The sequence below is a fragment of the Rhinoderma darwinii genome, chromosome 3 (assembly GCF_050947455.1).
Source record: "Rhinoderma darwinii isolate aRhiDar2 chromosome 3, aRhiDar2.hap1, whole genome shotgun sequence".
NCBI lineage: Eukaryota > Metazoa > Chordata > Amphibia > Anura > Rhinodermatidae > Rhinoderma > Rhinoderma darwinii.
The window spans coordinates 373,213,873-373,229,827 of record NC_134689.1 but is presented as its reverse complement, the minus strand read 5'-3'; the positions used below and the strand labels follow the sequence as shown (position 1 = coordinate 373,229,827).

The window sequence follows — 15,955 nt, the reverse complement described above, 5'->3', positions numbered from 1 at the left end:
GCGTCAGGTGCTCAGGCATGATTATATTCTTGTGTATGTTACTGCGGTGGACTAGGAGATACAAAATAAAAAATCATATTTAGAATGTAGCATTCCCAAAGGTGAAATTTTGCTCTGGACATCACGGCCCAAAACACCCCTGGTCATGAAAGGGTTGATTACACCTTCACAGTCACAGCGAGAAAACAAGTGCTGGACATCAGGAAATTAAGGCACCATGCACATGAATGTATTTTTGCCGCCACAATTCACCCTCAAATCTTTGGGTGAATTGCGGCCCCATTAATTTCAAGGGGCCCATGCGCACGACCGTGGTTTCCACGGTCCGTGCATGGCCCAGGAGCCTGGACCGCAAAAAGATAGGACATGTCTTATTACGGCTGTGTTTTGCAATACAGGTGTAATGTCGGGGTAGGGAGACAGACAGGTGAGCCCTAATCTACCCGCCACTCAGTCCCTGCCTACTTGCAACGACCCGCCCTAGGCGACGGGGTACAACTGGGCGACGGTCCCTACACTCAATAGGTGCATGACAGACAAACAGACAAGGGTACAAAGAAGCCGGGGAAAGGGGAAGTTGCCCACGGGAACACCGTGAGCAACAAGCGAGGTGAACGAGCCGAGTCAAACCAGGAGATGAGCGAGGTACAAAAACGCAGAGCAGAAGAGTGGTCAGTAAAGCCAAGGTCAATAACTAGCAGAGGGTCAGTAGTTCAAGAAGCAGGGCCAGGAAACCAGCAGAGAAGAATCACAAGCAAAGGAGGAACAGGAAAGGCAGGCATAAATAGACAGAGGGCGGGAGCTAGCTCCGTCTGGCCAGGCTGTGATAGGCTCTCCCACTCCTAAGCCTGCCATCCTGGGTGGTGGAAGATGGAGTCAGTCTCACAGACATAGAAGCAGGTGCAGACTGATTACCTATGGGCGTTGACACAGAAGCTGTGTCTGACAGATCCTTTACAGTACCCCCCCTTTTATGAGGGGCCACCGGACCCTTTCTAGGTGGACCTGGTTTATTGGGGAAACGAAGGTGGAACCTCCTGACCAATACCCCAGCGTGAACATCCCGGGCGGGTACCCAAGTCCTCTCCTCAGGCCCGTATCCTCTCCAATGGACCAGGTACTGGAGGGAGCCTTGGACCATCCTGCTGTCCACAATCTTGGCCACCTCGAATTCTACCCCCTCAGGGGTGAGAACAGGGACCGGAGGTTTCCTCGAGGGAGCCAAGGACGGGGAGCAGCGTTTGAGGAGGGAGGCATGAAACACGTCGTGTACTCGAAAAGACGGGGGCAACTCCAGTCGGAAGGAGACAGGATTGAGGACTTCAATGACCTTGTACGGCCCTATAAACCGGGGAGCAAACTTCTTGGACGGGACTTTAAGGCGCAAATTTTTTGACGATAGCCACACCAGATCCCCGACCACAAACAAGGGGTTAGCAGAACGTCTTCTATGTGCTTGAGTCTTTTGTATGCTCTGGGACGCCTCTAGGTTCTTCTGAACCTGGGCCCAGACTGTGCACAGTTCCCGATGAACGACCTCTACCTCGGGATTGTTGGAACTACCAGGTGAAACGGAGGAGAACCGTGGATTAAACCCAAAATTACAGAAAAAGGGGGGTGGCCAGATAGTGCGGAGTCATGATTTTCCCTAAGTACCCTTAGCCGGAATTGCAGGGGAACAAACAGCTTGTTCTCAGGAAGGTTCCCGGGAGCTGAACCTTGATCAGCCGCAATTTCAGAGACGAAATCAGAATCAATAGAGGAAATGATTATACCTGGAGGCAAAACACAAGCAGGATCTTCCTCTGAAGGAGGGCTGGCCATGAAGCTACGCGACAGTGCATCAGCCTTAATATTTTTAGACCCAGCCCTATAGGTGACCAAAAAGTTGAATCTGGTAAAAAATAACGCCCATCGAGCTTGTCTCGGGTTTAGCCTCCGTGCAGATTCTAGGAAAACCAGATTCTTGTGGTCGGTAAGGACCGTTACCTGGTGCCTAGCCCCCTCCAGGAAGTGGCGCCACTCTTCAAATGCCCATTTAATGGCTAAGAGTTTGCGGTTGCCAATATCATAGTTACTCTCAGTGGGCGAAAACTTCCTGGAGAAGTAGGCACAGGGACGGAGATGGGTGAGGGACCTGGTACCCTGGGACAAGACAGCCCCCACTCCCACCTCGGATGCGTCAACCTCCACGATAAATGGCTCCATTTGGTTGGGCTGAACCAGCGCAGGGGCCGAGATAAAGCACTTCTTAAGGACCTCAAAAGCCTGGACAGCCTCAGGAGGCCAGTGGAGGAGATCAGCACCTTTGCGAGTGAGATCCGTAAGAGGCTTAGCGATGACCGAGAAGTTAGCAATAATTCGCCTGTAATAATTAGCGAACCCCAGGAAGCACTGTAACACCTTCAGGGAGGCAGGTTGGACCCATTCCGCCACAACCTGGACCTTGGCGGGGTCCATGCGGAATTCTTGAGGAGTGAGGATTTGACCCAAAAATGGTATCTCCTGCACCCCAAATACACATTTTTCGGTCTTAGCAAACAGTTTGTTTTCCCGAAGGGCCTGGAGCACCTTCCTGACATGCTCAATGTGGGAGGACCAGTCCTTGGAAAACACAAGTATGTCATCAAGGTACACAACAAGAAATACCCCCAGGTAGTCTCTTAAAATCTCATTTATGAAATTCTGGAAGACCGCGGGAGCATTACACAACCCAAAGGGCATGACGAGGTATTCGAAATGACCTTCGGGCGTGTTAAACGCAGTCTTCCACTCATCCCCCTCTTTGATGCGGATAAGGTTATAAGCCCCCCGTAGATCAAACTTAGAGAACCATTGGGCCCCCTGAACCTGAATAAAGAGATCAGGAATCAAAGGAAGGGGATACTGGTTCCTTACAGTGACCTTATTCAAGTTTCGGTAGTCAATGCATGGCCTAAGACCACAATCCTTCTTCAATACGAAGAATAAGCCAGCACCTACCGGAGAAGTAGAGGGGCGAATGTAACCCTTGGCCAGGCATTCCTGGATATACTCTCTCATGGCTTAACGTTCGGGACAAGAGAGATTAAATATCCTACCCTTAGGGAGCTTAGCTCCTGGTACCAAATAAATTGCGCAATCGTATTCTCTATGAGGAGGTAACACTTCGGAGGCCTCTTTAGAGAAAACATCAGCGAAGTCCTGAACAAACTCAGGTAGAGTGTTCACCTCCTCAGGGAGAGAAATAGAATTAACAGAAAAACATGACGTCAAGCATTCATTACCCCATTTGGTAAGCTCCCCAGTATTCCAGTTAAACGTGGGACTATGCAACTGCAACCAGGGAAGGCCTAAAACCAAATCGGACGATAATCCCTGCATCACTAGTACAGAGCACTGCTCCAAATGCATGGAGCCAACAAGGAGTTCAAAAACAGGGGTATGCTGTGTAAAATAACCATTAGCAAGAGGAGTGGAGTCGATACCCACTACCGGGACAGGTTTAGGCAAATCAATCAATGGCATAGCTAGAGACATAGCAAATTCCACAGACATAATATTAGCAGAAGACCCTGAATCCACGAAGGCACTGCCAGTAGCAGACCTACTACCAAAAGAGACCTGAAAGGGAAGCAAGATTTTATTACGTTTCATATTTACGGGAAATACCTGTGCGCCCAAGTGACCTCCCCGATGATCACTTAGGCGCGGAAGTTCCTCCGACTGCTTATTCTCACGCCTAGGACAGTTGTTCACTTGATGCTTGTCAACCCCACAGTAGAAGCAGAGACCATTCTTCCTGCGGAACTTTCTACGTTGTTGGGGGGACACGGAGGCCCCGAGTTGCATAGGTACCTCCGAGTCTTCCGTGGAAGAATGAAGCAACGGGACCTCGAGAGCCATCATGGGGGAGTTAGAGGAGAAAACACAAAAACTTTCACGTCGTCGTTCCCTGAGACGTCGGTCAAGTCGTACCGCTAAAGCCATAACCTGATCTAGGGAGTCAGAAGAGGGATAGCTAACTAGCAGGTCTTTCAGGGCGTTTGACAGACCCTTATCTAATTTAATTTAACATTCGCATGTTTATAAAACTCATGTTTATTAATAAGGCTCCGTCCACATGTGAGTTGGAGGTTTTGTTAGGAACCTCCTTTGCAGTTTCGGTGAAAAATGCTGGAAGAAATAGTGCAACATGCTGCGTTATTTCTTCCGGTATCCCTCACGGAAACCCAACAGAACCCATTAAAATCAACGTCTCTGGCACTTCTGCTTTGTCGTTCTTCTGTTCCTATGATGGAATAGAAGAATGGAAAGACTTAACGCAGATGTGAACGAAGCCTAAATTATACAACATGAGATGCAATGTATTAATAGTGTCCTTCTCACAGGTGGATGCCCCAGTGGTACTGAAGAGCCCAGCAACAAGGCGGGAGAGTCACAGACGGTCAGTACACACAGTCATTCATCATGTATGCACATTATTTTTATCCTTCAGTTACTCTTTCCCCACCTTTTGTACATAAAAGGTTGAGAAACTATGTAAATATATTGCGTTACTTATCTTGTACTGGCCATGATTTACAACCTATATTATATCTAACGCATTAGTCACAATTATTTTGGTCATCATTGGCAACAGTCAGCAGGCTTGTTGTCAGACACACCCTTAACAGCTCAGCTAAGCATCTCTAATACAGTAGCACAGATTAATATATAGTGTCTGGGTTAAAGACTACACTTCTCAGAATGTCAATTTTTAGACACTGAACAAGCAGGGAATGCTGGGAGATTTTATGTCTGAATTGTGAATTCACCTCTGGATTATAATACAGGCTGTAACTTCATGATCTTCATTTTTATGTAGTTTAATTTTCGTTAGCCCCCCTAGCATTCACTAGAACTGCCTCTATAGTATACATAGATATTCCTCGGAAAAATGATGAGACCTATCACTTCATCTCTGCCCCATCTAATCGAACAGATTCTTGGAGTTACACAACTTGTCTCCTTCCTCTGACTCTCATTACTATTTAATGACATCTTCTAATTCCCAACCATTCCAGTAAGAACAATGCCTCATAGTCTGCAGACGTCCCCAGGGGAACCAGTCACTGATATTTCCACTGTGGAAACCTCATAACTGGTACCTAGGCCCTTCCCAACTTCCGAGATAAAAGCATAAAGTAAACTCCCCCGGTAACAATAATCATGAATAAATCTTCCTTGCCCCATCAATGCCATTGTATATCAAGACACGTAAAGTCATGTGATCACTAATACAGTCATTTGTTACACAAATTTATATCTCCAGCCTAAACCATTCCATCAAGTAGTAATTCCTCCCCTGAATTATTCATTAGATGACTTTGCTCACTGCTAATGCAGACGTGGCATTTGCAGTCATATTGGTAAATTTGTTTGAGTGTCTATGAAAAGTATTTGCCCCCTTGGACTCTTTCATGTTGTTACACAGAAAAAATCTTTAAAAAAAGTCCAAGAGGTGTTAATACTTGTTAGAAACTTTACATGTTTGTCCTGGTTTTACAGAACACAAAGCGTCTCACATCTATCGTTAGAGAACTTCAGACTATTGGCTGTCTTAGGAAGAGGGCACTTTGGAAAGGTGAGTGACATGCATTAGTTGGGCACTTAGGGGTAAATAGTAGTCAGAAGAGGCAGCCGCTTGGAACAGCATTTAAAGTGCAACAAAATGTTTGACAAACTTCTGACATGTCATAGTGACATGTCAGAAGTTTTGATTGGTGGGGGTCCGAGCAAAGAGACCCCCCTGATGGCTAAAACGAAGCCGCAGAAGTTCTCCTGTGGGCACTGAACCGCTTAGTTTCTGTTCGGCTTTTTCCGGAAAGCCGATGTATCGGAGTACCTGCTCATAGACTTTCTATTGAGTCCGTACTCCGATACATTGAATTCTGGAAATGCCGAACAGACACGAAGCGGCTCACCCAAGCGCTTCTGCAGCTTCGTTTTTGCGATTGGTGGGGGTCTCAGTGCTTGGACCCCCACCAATCAAAACTTCTGACATGTCACTATGATATGTCAGAAGTTTGTCAAACGTTTAAGATGATAAAAACAGTGACAACACAGACATTACAAGGTTAAGGGTTCACTTGTTAGCTTCAGGTAACCCCTTGTTGTATGCCCTGTTTTGGGCATGATGTGCTAAAAGGGTAATCCACCCTTCTATAGGCACATGCACAGTCACCTTTTTTATTAAGAATAGGAAATTGGACCCCTCATTCTCTGGATCAGAGAGGCCCCTAAGGTCAATTTCATGACATGTCGGATTGACACATCATAAACATCAAATCATTGTTTGAGAGGAAAACACCATCAAAGACCGAGACACCTAGGTGTTACTAGATTTTCGAAACCCCATCCACATGCATTTTACTGTAAATTTCTGCCAGTTTGAAGGTGCGGAATCCACACCGCAAATACAATGCCTGTGAATTCAGTCAAAGACTTCATTTAATCATGTTATATTCTGGGGAACATGAAAACTCTTCTTGTACTATACATAGTGGTGAAGAACACATCTATTCCATAAAAGTCATATGTTGCTTGATCAATAGGATGAATTACTATGATGTCATCCCATCCATGCATGCTACATCTTGATGTCTCTTATATCTTAAAATTTTTTGGGGGGGAAGTATTAGTCCGTTTTTGATGTTCTCAATATTTTTCTAAATTTGGACAAATGGATGGAAACAACGGGCTGGTCAAAGTCATCAGTTGACTCCATTCTTCAGTAGATTAAATCAAAATGTTATCATCGCCAAGAAACTTTGATCAAGTTCACTGGTGGCTGTCCAACAGTTGAGTTGAAACTGGCCAATTACATGACGTATCACCTTTCTGTATTTAATATCTATTCCCCGTCAGATCTAATGTTAGGTACTACTGTGAATTTTTTGCTCATTTTTCGTAAGTTCACAGGTAGTTCAGTATACATGCTCATAAACACCTACATTTGTATCTTCCCATTTGGTTGCCTCTTCCTCTGGTGTCATCTCCTCATCATAACCTGCATGTTACACCAGCCTGTCCTTGAATTCCTTCATATAAAACGTTTTTTTATGATTGCCCGGCTTATACTCAGGTCCTTCTGTCCGAGTACAAGGAAACTGAAGAATTATTTGCCATCAAAGCTCTAAAGAAAGGAGACATCATTGCCAGGGATGAGGTTGAGAGGTGTGTATGTACATTAGACCCTTTTTATTAATGTTCTTTCTTTCAAGAGGGGGCACTTATTTAACACAACTACATCAGTTACAACCCAATATTTCAGTACTACTTCTTCCTGTTTGTCTCCAGTCTCATGTGTGAAAAACGGGTGTTCGCAGCAGTGAGTGGAGCCTCACACCCGTTCCTGCTTAGTCTTCTGGGATGTTTCCAGACCCCTGAACACGTCTGCTTCGTTATGGACTTTATGGCCGGTGGAGACTTAATGACTCATATACACACAGAGGTGTTCAGCCAGCAGCGAGCAATGTGAGTATATATGTATGACTGTTGGGTGTGCTATAGGAATAGCGCTGGCGTCACCCATTTCTATAACAGGATAGGAAAGATGTGACCTTATTGGTTGCTCTAAACAAAAACTCAACTAGCTCTTGCTCAGCCTATTAATCCCCATTGTTTTACTTTGCGTTAGATCTATAGAACTTCTGTATGGTGCTGAGGGAAAGGGGTTATTACTCTATCGAAGTCAAAATTCCTTCATGTACTGTTTCTTGTCACAGGTTTTATGCAGCGTGTGTGCTACTGGGGCTTCAATTCCTGCACAGTAAGGACATCGTGTACAGGTGAGAAGACATTATCATATACAAGCGAGATGTCATAGGTGGTGGCAGGAACTACAAGTCACTTGACATCACTGGTGTTGGTGTTGTGTATGTTGAGATGATGTTGTGGATGGCGACAGGGCCTACAAGGTGGCAGGGCCTACGAGCATGAATTTTCCAATATATGTGGTGGATATATGTGGTGGCAGAGTATAAAAAAGACATGATGTCAAACTGGGTGTCATAAGTGGTGCCATTTATTAGGAATGCCTAAACTCAACCTAATACTGGCCACAGTCACAAAGTTTTCTTCTTGTTCCCACCAACCGATGTATTAATGTGGAGATTTTTGCCACATAGTCAAACTGACAGAAATATCTCTATGTTTATGGCCTGTTTAAAAATACATAGTTTGATACTTAAGCCCCATGGTGATCTTGGACTGAAACAGACAAAGTATGGTCAGATACCAAACAGTGGTGACCATAAGAGATAAAAATGGTCTTGCCTTGCAGTTGTGCTATTCTTCCTTTGTCATATAGAAAGGAAAGACATTGATCTCCTCCGGTAACCTGGCACAATGGTGATCTGCTTCTTCATTCATGATCACAGCATTGGACTCAAACATGGTTGAACACATAGAACCATGGACATTTATGTTACCCATAAACATAAAACTAAATCTGAAATAATCCAACTAATAAAAAGTCTTGATGATAGGTTTAGTGAGACATCCCAGGGTTTTATTTATGTTTGTAGGCAGTACGATTACAGCGGGAGATCAGTGGCCATCATCAACGATACCAACCGGTATATTGATTACAAGTGGCCATCAGGATTCGGGTTGACACCTTCATAAAATTATTCTACTGTTGCTTACATGTAGGAACATCTTATAATGCAGCAAATAGTCAAGGGTCTAGTTGAGTTGATATATACATGGTTAGGTTGGTCTTTTGTGATTGTGTGAAGAGTATAATAGCTTTTATTGTTCATTAACTGGCCATTATCATGGTTATGATTGTTTATGTCATCTATGTGATATTATTATGTACCATTTCAATTATGTACCATTTTTAGGGTTATCCGTATTTATGTATCTAGGCCCTGTATATACTCATCACATTGTGTGACTATGATGTTTGCGTATCAAATTGCATATTGAATTGTATATGGCACCATCACTGGACACTAATGTTTTGGGGGTGTTTATGGGAATCATTGTTGCACTTAGTTTTTCTCTTCTTTGGAGAATTATGGACTTTTTTGTCCTTTTTCCGTGAATTTTGATAATTAGGCAAAAAAATAATGAAACTGTGTGTGTATATATATATATATATATATATATATATATATATATATATATATATTGTTATCCCAAGAAGTACTGGGCTCTACGGCCCAAAACACCCCTATGTCTTTTTTTTTTTTTTTTATAGTACAAGTGTTAACAATGGTGAGTGTATTGCTAGAGGTTGCTAGATTAGAGGTTAAACTGATCTTTCATCCTTTTGCAGAGACTTAAAACTGGATAATCTGCTGCTGGACTCAGAAGGATATGTGAAATTGGCGGATTATGGACTCTGTAAAGAGGGTAAGTAATTGGATTATATACATGCATGTATATGCATGTAAATATAAATGTGTGTGTGTGTGTGTGTGTGTATATGTATGTATATATATATATATATATATATATATATATATATATATTTATTCCCACAAGCATGTTTATTATATTATTCCACACATTGGAATTAATAAATAAATAAATAAATAAATATATATATATATATACATATATAAATATATAGACTCTGGGACCAACCCTTACTAGGAGGTTGTATTTTTCACAGCTGTATTGGAACCTATACCATATGTTTCCCACTTAACCACTTGCAGAGTTGAGTGAAACACAAATAAATCAATGATGGCAACACATAATCTCTCTTTTAAATCCTGTACGTTATTGGGTCACCTACTTAATTGATTACAATTTTACATTTTTTTCTTATAATACTACACGCCGCTCAGTCACATGGCAACCCAGTCATGTGATTCTGCAGCTTCGGCCAGTCTCCTAAGTGATGGAACCACGTGACCCACTGGAGAGTCAATAGTAGCCCCGGAGTTACAGGCCTCAGGGGTTCCTTTCTTGTAAGGAGTAATTTTTGTTAGTTGACCATTTATATATCTATATATTTATTTCATTTGTGAAAAGTTTTATTATGAATTAGCACATTACCTGACAAGCTTTGTTTAAGTGTAATATTTATTCCTTTTTTTTTTTCCATACCATATATATATATATATATATATATATATATATATATATATATATATATATATATATATATATATATACACGTTGTACCCTTTATCTGTATGAATTGATTTAAAATGTTTTTTTTTTGGTATATAATTTGTTTTATATTGATTGTATCTTTTACACTGCTGGTCACTTATCGTTATGGTAAGAGTGACACCTGCAGGGAGCAGTTTTTTGGTGTCTTTGTTTTTGTAATTGTTTGTTTCATGTTCTGTATACATCTTTGTTCGACCAGAAGAAGGGGTCCACTGCAGCCGAAACACGTAGTCCGGTTTACACATTTAATACAGATTTAAAACGTACCAGCTTCTTCAGAGTCTCCTTATCCAGACGAGGATTGCGCTAGACGAGTGCCTCTTTTCTTTTGGACTTGAATTCCTGTCCTGTGTTCTTCTGATTATAATACTAGTTGTCATTGACGTCTTATGAGCCACAAGGCTTTTAGACACAGTTTTGATATCTGGACATTGATGTTACAGTTCTACAGCCAAGTCGGACCAAGATCATAGAGTATATGGCGGTAATCAACATGTCTTCTAATAATTACTCTTAGGTTGAAAGGGTCATTATGAGCTGTGCTAGAAATAGTGATTGGTGGAGATGAGTGTTGACAGCCCTGATTTTCCTGCTGCATGTAATACTCTTTGAAGCACATGCTAGAATGACGCCTATCACAATCCTATAACGTGATTATTTGGGACCCTTTCTCATTTGTTACCGCAATCACTGCTATATCTATTATAAGTACATCACAGCTAGAGGCACCCTCTCATGCTTTAGGGTTTAGCATATATAAGATGTAGAGGGAAGGAGGTGGCAAGCCATGGTGCTCCATGCTGAGAGAGGCAAAGGGTACTTACAAGGGAGGGGGCCCCATTGTCATTTTGCTACATTGCGTATCCCTGAATGCAAAATATGTACTTAAAATGATGTGATGGGTATGTTTATTACATAATGATTTCAGTGCTCTAAAAGGAACACTATGTATAGTTAGTGAATTACTCCACCTGATTTAAAGAGGTTCTCCGCTTTGGACAATCCCTTTTTGTAAGAATGGTTCCCTAAAATAAGGCAATGGTAGAGAAGGGAAACATGCGGCACTCACCCAGATGCAGCAAAAATCCTTTATTCTGGCATCCAACAAGGACTGTGGAGGGAGGACGAACAGACAAATGCACAATGTTACAGACTGTTTCGCGCCCAGCGGCGCTTCTTCTGACCTCCCTAAAATAAGCTGATCACGAGTGTCCTGGCGATCAGCTGTAATCTGCCAAGGAACCTGTGGCAAGTGTTCAATTTACCTGCAGCGCCACCACATGTAATGCACAGTTGTGCCAGGTCCTCCAGTGTGACAGTCACTCTTTGTAGCCGCTCTCCACCCAGTCCTGAATCGGAGGACCTACATCTATTGACAAACTAACAGGATATTTGACAATAGGTTTTCTATAGTAGACAACTTCTTTTAAATTCTGCAGATTTCTGAATAAATTTACTGTCCTCCCGCTATAAATATACATTGCCCATATTGTGAAGGTTGGCAAAATTGATTATCAAGCAAATCAGTGGATATGCATAACTGACAGGTTACTATATGCAGTGATAAAAGCCTGGTAAACTTGTTCTTCTCAGCACGGTATTCAAAATATCATACCTATGTCAATCTACAGAGTTACTAATCCATATATCTTCTATTAAAGTAGACAGATAATTGCAAAACTAAGCCAAGAGCACTACGAGAGCATTTCCAGTTAAAAGAATTTATGTAGGGATGCAATTAGCTCATCTTTACAAGTTCACCATCCGGACCCAGGACCGTGATGCCGTTTTCAGTGCTCCCACATTCATTTCTATGTAGGGAAAGTAACGCGACAGAACATCCAGGCTTTCTAGTTGCTATTAACCTCATCATCTTCCATCTCATATACTGTATATATACTTTTTATACCACCTTCAAATATGGACTTCTATCATACCACATCTACACAATGTCACAAACCAGGATGTGGACCCAATGGATTGCTATTCGATTTGACATAAGGCTATGCTGAAATGCAGAGTTGAAGGAAATAATAATTCTTCACCTCATGCCACCAAGGTGAACCCTGGAGAAAATATCTGGTAAGCTTGTGAAGACGGTTATGATGCCAAAACTGGCCCTTGTCCTTTGACAAAAGATAGATCTTCTTAAGACTTTCTATAAGAATTGCCTACAGAATAACACTTTACCTCTATTTCTCTATTTATTAGGAATGGGTCCATCAGATCGCACCTCTACATTCTGTGGAACACCAGAGTTTTTGGCCCCTGAAGTTCTTACAGATGCCTCTTATACTCGAGCAGTGGACTGGTGGGGTTTTGGTGTTCTTATATATGAGATGATGGTGGGAGAGGTAAGACTGACTTCTGTCAACAATAGGTAATAATTGTAACCCATGAGATCATGGTTGGATAGGACTGAGTTATTTGGGAGACATTGGCTTAACAGTTAAGGGTTCTTGAGTGATCTACGACATGTATCCCTGAGATCTATGAGATGGTGAACGAGACAGTGGATTACGGGGTAAATTATGGAGGTATTTAGTCGAATAGAAAGGCCAGAGTATTCTCTATGGTAAGTATAAGCTGGACATATAGAAATACCCAAGTGAACCGTAGTGTGGCAAAAGAATATTGTTTTGGTGATATGTTGAATGCTGGAGATCTAATATAGTATTGCATAGCATATTGTGCTGGGTTGGGTTATCTGCAAGATGTTGGCTGGAAAAGTAATAAGGATCATCACAGATGTGTTGCATTATACTTAGGCATGCAGGCCATGGGTCTAGAAGCAAATAAGTAAAACTGAGGACATTCATTGTAGGATATCTCGGATGATAAATAGCCCTTAAGAATTTTTAAGAGTGGCTCATATAGACCCTCAAATTGTGTAGTGCGGTAAAGAAAAGATTGAATAGAGATTTCATGAAGATAATAATAGAGGAATTTGGAATGAAGGGAGTAACCTCAGGACTCATGGGAAAGAAGTAGATTTATGTAAAACAACCACTCAGCAGATGTTGAAGGAAAAAACTCAACAGCATAGAAAAAATATGAAGCGCAAACACGAGTTCTATGTTCTTACAGAGCAGCGCTGTTGATTTGTCAGACTACAGACACACCTCAGTCTTCGTTTGCTAAGCTGCAGCGATGACATCACATCGACACACATGACCACTGCCTCGGTGGTGGCTGCAGCGGTCACATGTGTTGACGTGATGTCATCGCTGCAGCTTAGTAAACAAAGACAAGCAGGAAACACCGGAGTGGTGGGGCTGGAGCAGCAGGGGATTTAAAGGGAAGAAATTCTTCTTTTATTATTTTATGCCATCCCCCTACCCACATGGCTTGTTTTTTCTTGATTCCGGACAACTCTTTTAAGCTGTGTAGTAAGACAGGGATATTAGGTCTATGTCCCATTTTCCTTTGAGTTGGTGCGGGAGATCTTAGATGGGTTGTCCGAATTGGAAGTAATACACCGCGTTCCAAATTATTATGCAAATGTTATTTTTCGCTGATTTTCCTAAATAGTCGATGCAAATGACAGTCAGTATAATCTTCAAGCCATCAACTGTTGGAGTATAATGCAAATTTTATTGAACAAATCTCCTAATGATAACAGATTTTTTTTTTAGGAGTAAAAATCTCAAAATGCCCTGTTTCACATTATTATGCACAACAGAGATCAAAACATTTTAAAGGTTGTAAAGAGAACGAAAATGGTAATTTGTTGAATTTGCAGCATCAGGAGGTCATATTTACAGAAATCAAAAGCTCTTTCAATCAAAAAAAACTTAACAGGCCAAGTTACATGTTAACATAGGACCCCTTCTTTGATATCACCTTCACAATTCTTGCATCCATTGAATTTGTGAGTGTTTGGACAGTTTCTGCTTGAATATCTTTGCAGGATTTAAGAATAGCCTCCCAGAGCTTCTGTTTTGATGTGAACTGCCTCCCACCCTCATAGATATTTTGCTTGAGGATGCTCCAAAGGTTCTGAATAGGGTTGAGGTCAGGGGAACATGGGGGCCACACCATGAGTTTCTCTCCTTTTATGCCCATAGCAGCCAATGACAGAGGTATTATTTGCATCATGAGATGGTGCATTGTCATGCATGAAGATAACTTTCCTACGGAAGGCACGGTTCTTCTTTTTGTACCACGGAAGAAAGTGGTCAGTCATAAACTCTACGTACTTTGCAGAGGTAATTTTCACACCGTCAGGGACCCTAAAGGGGCCTACCACCTCTCTCCCCATGATTCCAGCCCAAAACATGACTCCACCACCCCCTTGCTGACGTCGCAGCCTTGTTGGGACATGGTGGCCATTCACCAATCATCCACTACTCCATCCATCTGGACATCCAGGGTTGCACGGCAATCATCAGTAAACAACACGGTTTGAAAATTAGTCTTCATGTATTTCTGAGCCCACTGCAACCGTTTCTGCTTGTGAGCATTGTTTAGGGGTGGCCGAATAATAGCTTTATGCACACTTGCACACTCTGGAGGATCCTACACCTTGAGGTTCGCGGGACTCCAGAGGCACCAGCGGCTTCAAATACCTGTTTGCTGCTTTGCAATGGCATTTTAGCAGCTGCTCTCCTAATCCTATTAATTTGTCTGGCAGAAACCTTCCTTATTATGCCTTTATCTGAACTAACCTGTCTGTGCTCTTAATCAGCCACAAATCTTTTCACGGTACGGTGATCACGCCTAAGTTTTCTTGAAATATCCAATGTTTTCATACCTTGTCCAAGGTATTGCACTATTTCACGCTTTTCGGCAGCAGAGAGATCCTTTTTCTTTCCCATATTGCTTGAAACCTGTGGCCTGCTTAATAATGTGGAACGTCCTTCTTAAAGAGGCTCTGTCACCAGATTTTGCAACCCCTATCTGCTATTGCAGCAGATAGGCGCTGCAATGTAGATTACAGTAACGTTTTTATTTTTAAAAAACGAGCATTTTTGGCCAAGTTATGACCATTTTTGTATTTATGCAAATGAGACTTGCAAAAGTACAACTGGGCGTGTTTAAAAGTAAAAGTACAACTGGGCGTGTATTATGTGCGTACATCGGGGCGTTTTTACTTCTTTTACTAGCTGGGCGTTTTGACGAGAAGTATCATCCACTTCTCTTCAGAACGCCCAGGTCCTGCATCGTGTCAGACGAGCGAGGACACATCGGCACCAGAGGCTACAGTTGATTCTGCATCAGCATCGGCGTTTGCAGGTAAGTCGATGTAGCTACTTACCTGCAAACGCTGATGCTGCTGCAGAATCAACTGTAGCCTTTGGTGCCGATGTGTCCTCGCTCGTCTGACACGATGCAGGACCTGGGGAAGTGACGTCACAGCGTGATCTACCAGAAGCTGGGCGTTCTGAAGAGAAGTGGATGATACTTCTCGTCAGAACGCCCAGCTAGTAAAAGAAGTAAAAACGCCCGATGTACGCACATAATACACGCCCAGTTGTACTTTTACTTTTAAACACGCCCAGTTGTACTTTTGCAAGCCTCATTTGCATAAATACAAAAATGGTCATAACTTGGCCAAAAATGCTCGTTTTTTAAAAATAAAAACGTTACTGTTCTCTACATTGCAGCGCCTATCTGCTGCAATAGCAGATAGGGGTTGCAAAATCTGGTGACAGAGCCTCTTTAAGTAGTTTTCCTTTGATTGGGCACACCGGGCAAACTAATTATCCCACGTGTCTGAGATTGATTACAATGATCCAAAGAGCCCTAAGACACAATACCATCCATGAGTTTAATTGAAAAACTAATAATTAAATGTTTA

The 15,955-nt window shown here is 42.3% G+C and overlaps 1 protein-coding gene across 7 annotated transcripts in view; it reads left to right on the top strand.

Moving 5' to 3' along the window:
• LOC142750019 (serine/threonine-protein kinase N1-like) overlaps window positions 1-15,955 on the top strand; it is a 117,664-nt gene that overhangs the window by 91,464 nt on the left and 10,245 nt on the right. For all 7 annotated transcript variants that reach the window (XM_075858730.1, XM_075858728.1, XM_075858729.1 and 4 more), the window contains 7 exons: window positions 4,371-4,426; window positions 5,530-5,605; window positions 7,106-7,197; window positions 7,321-7,497; window positions 7,749-7,811; window positions 9,308-9,384; window positions 12,367-12,509. In XM_075858730.1, coding sequence (XP_075714845.1) covers window positions 4,371-4,426; window positions 5,530-5,605; window positions 7,106-7,197; window positions 7,321-7,497; window positions 7,749-7,811; window positions 9,308-9,384; window positions 12,367-12,509 — 684 coding nt within the window. The remainder of the gene's footprint in view (window positions 1-4,370; window positions 4,427-5,529; window positions 5,606-7,105; window positions 7,198-7,320; window positions 7,498-7,748; window positions 7,812-9,307; window positions 9,385-12,366; window positions 12,510-15,955) is intronic.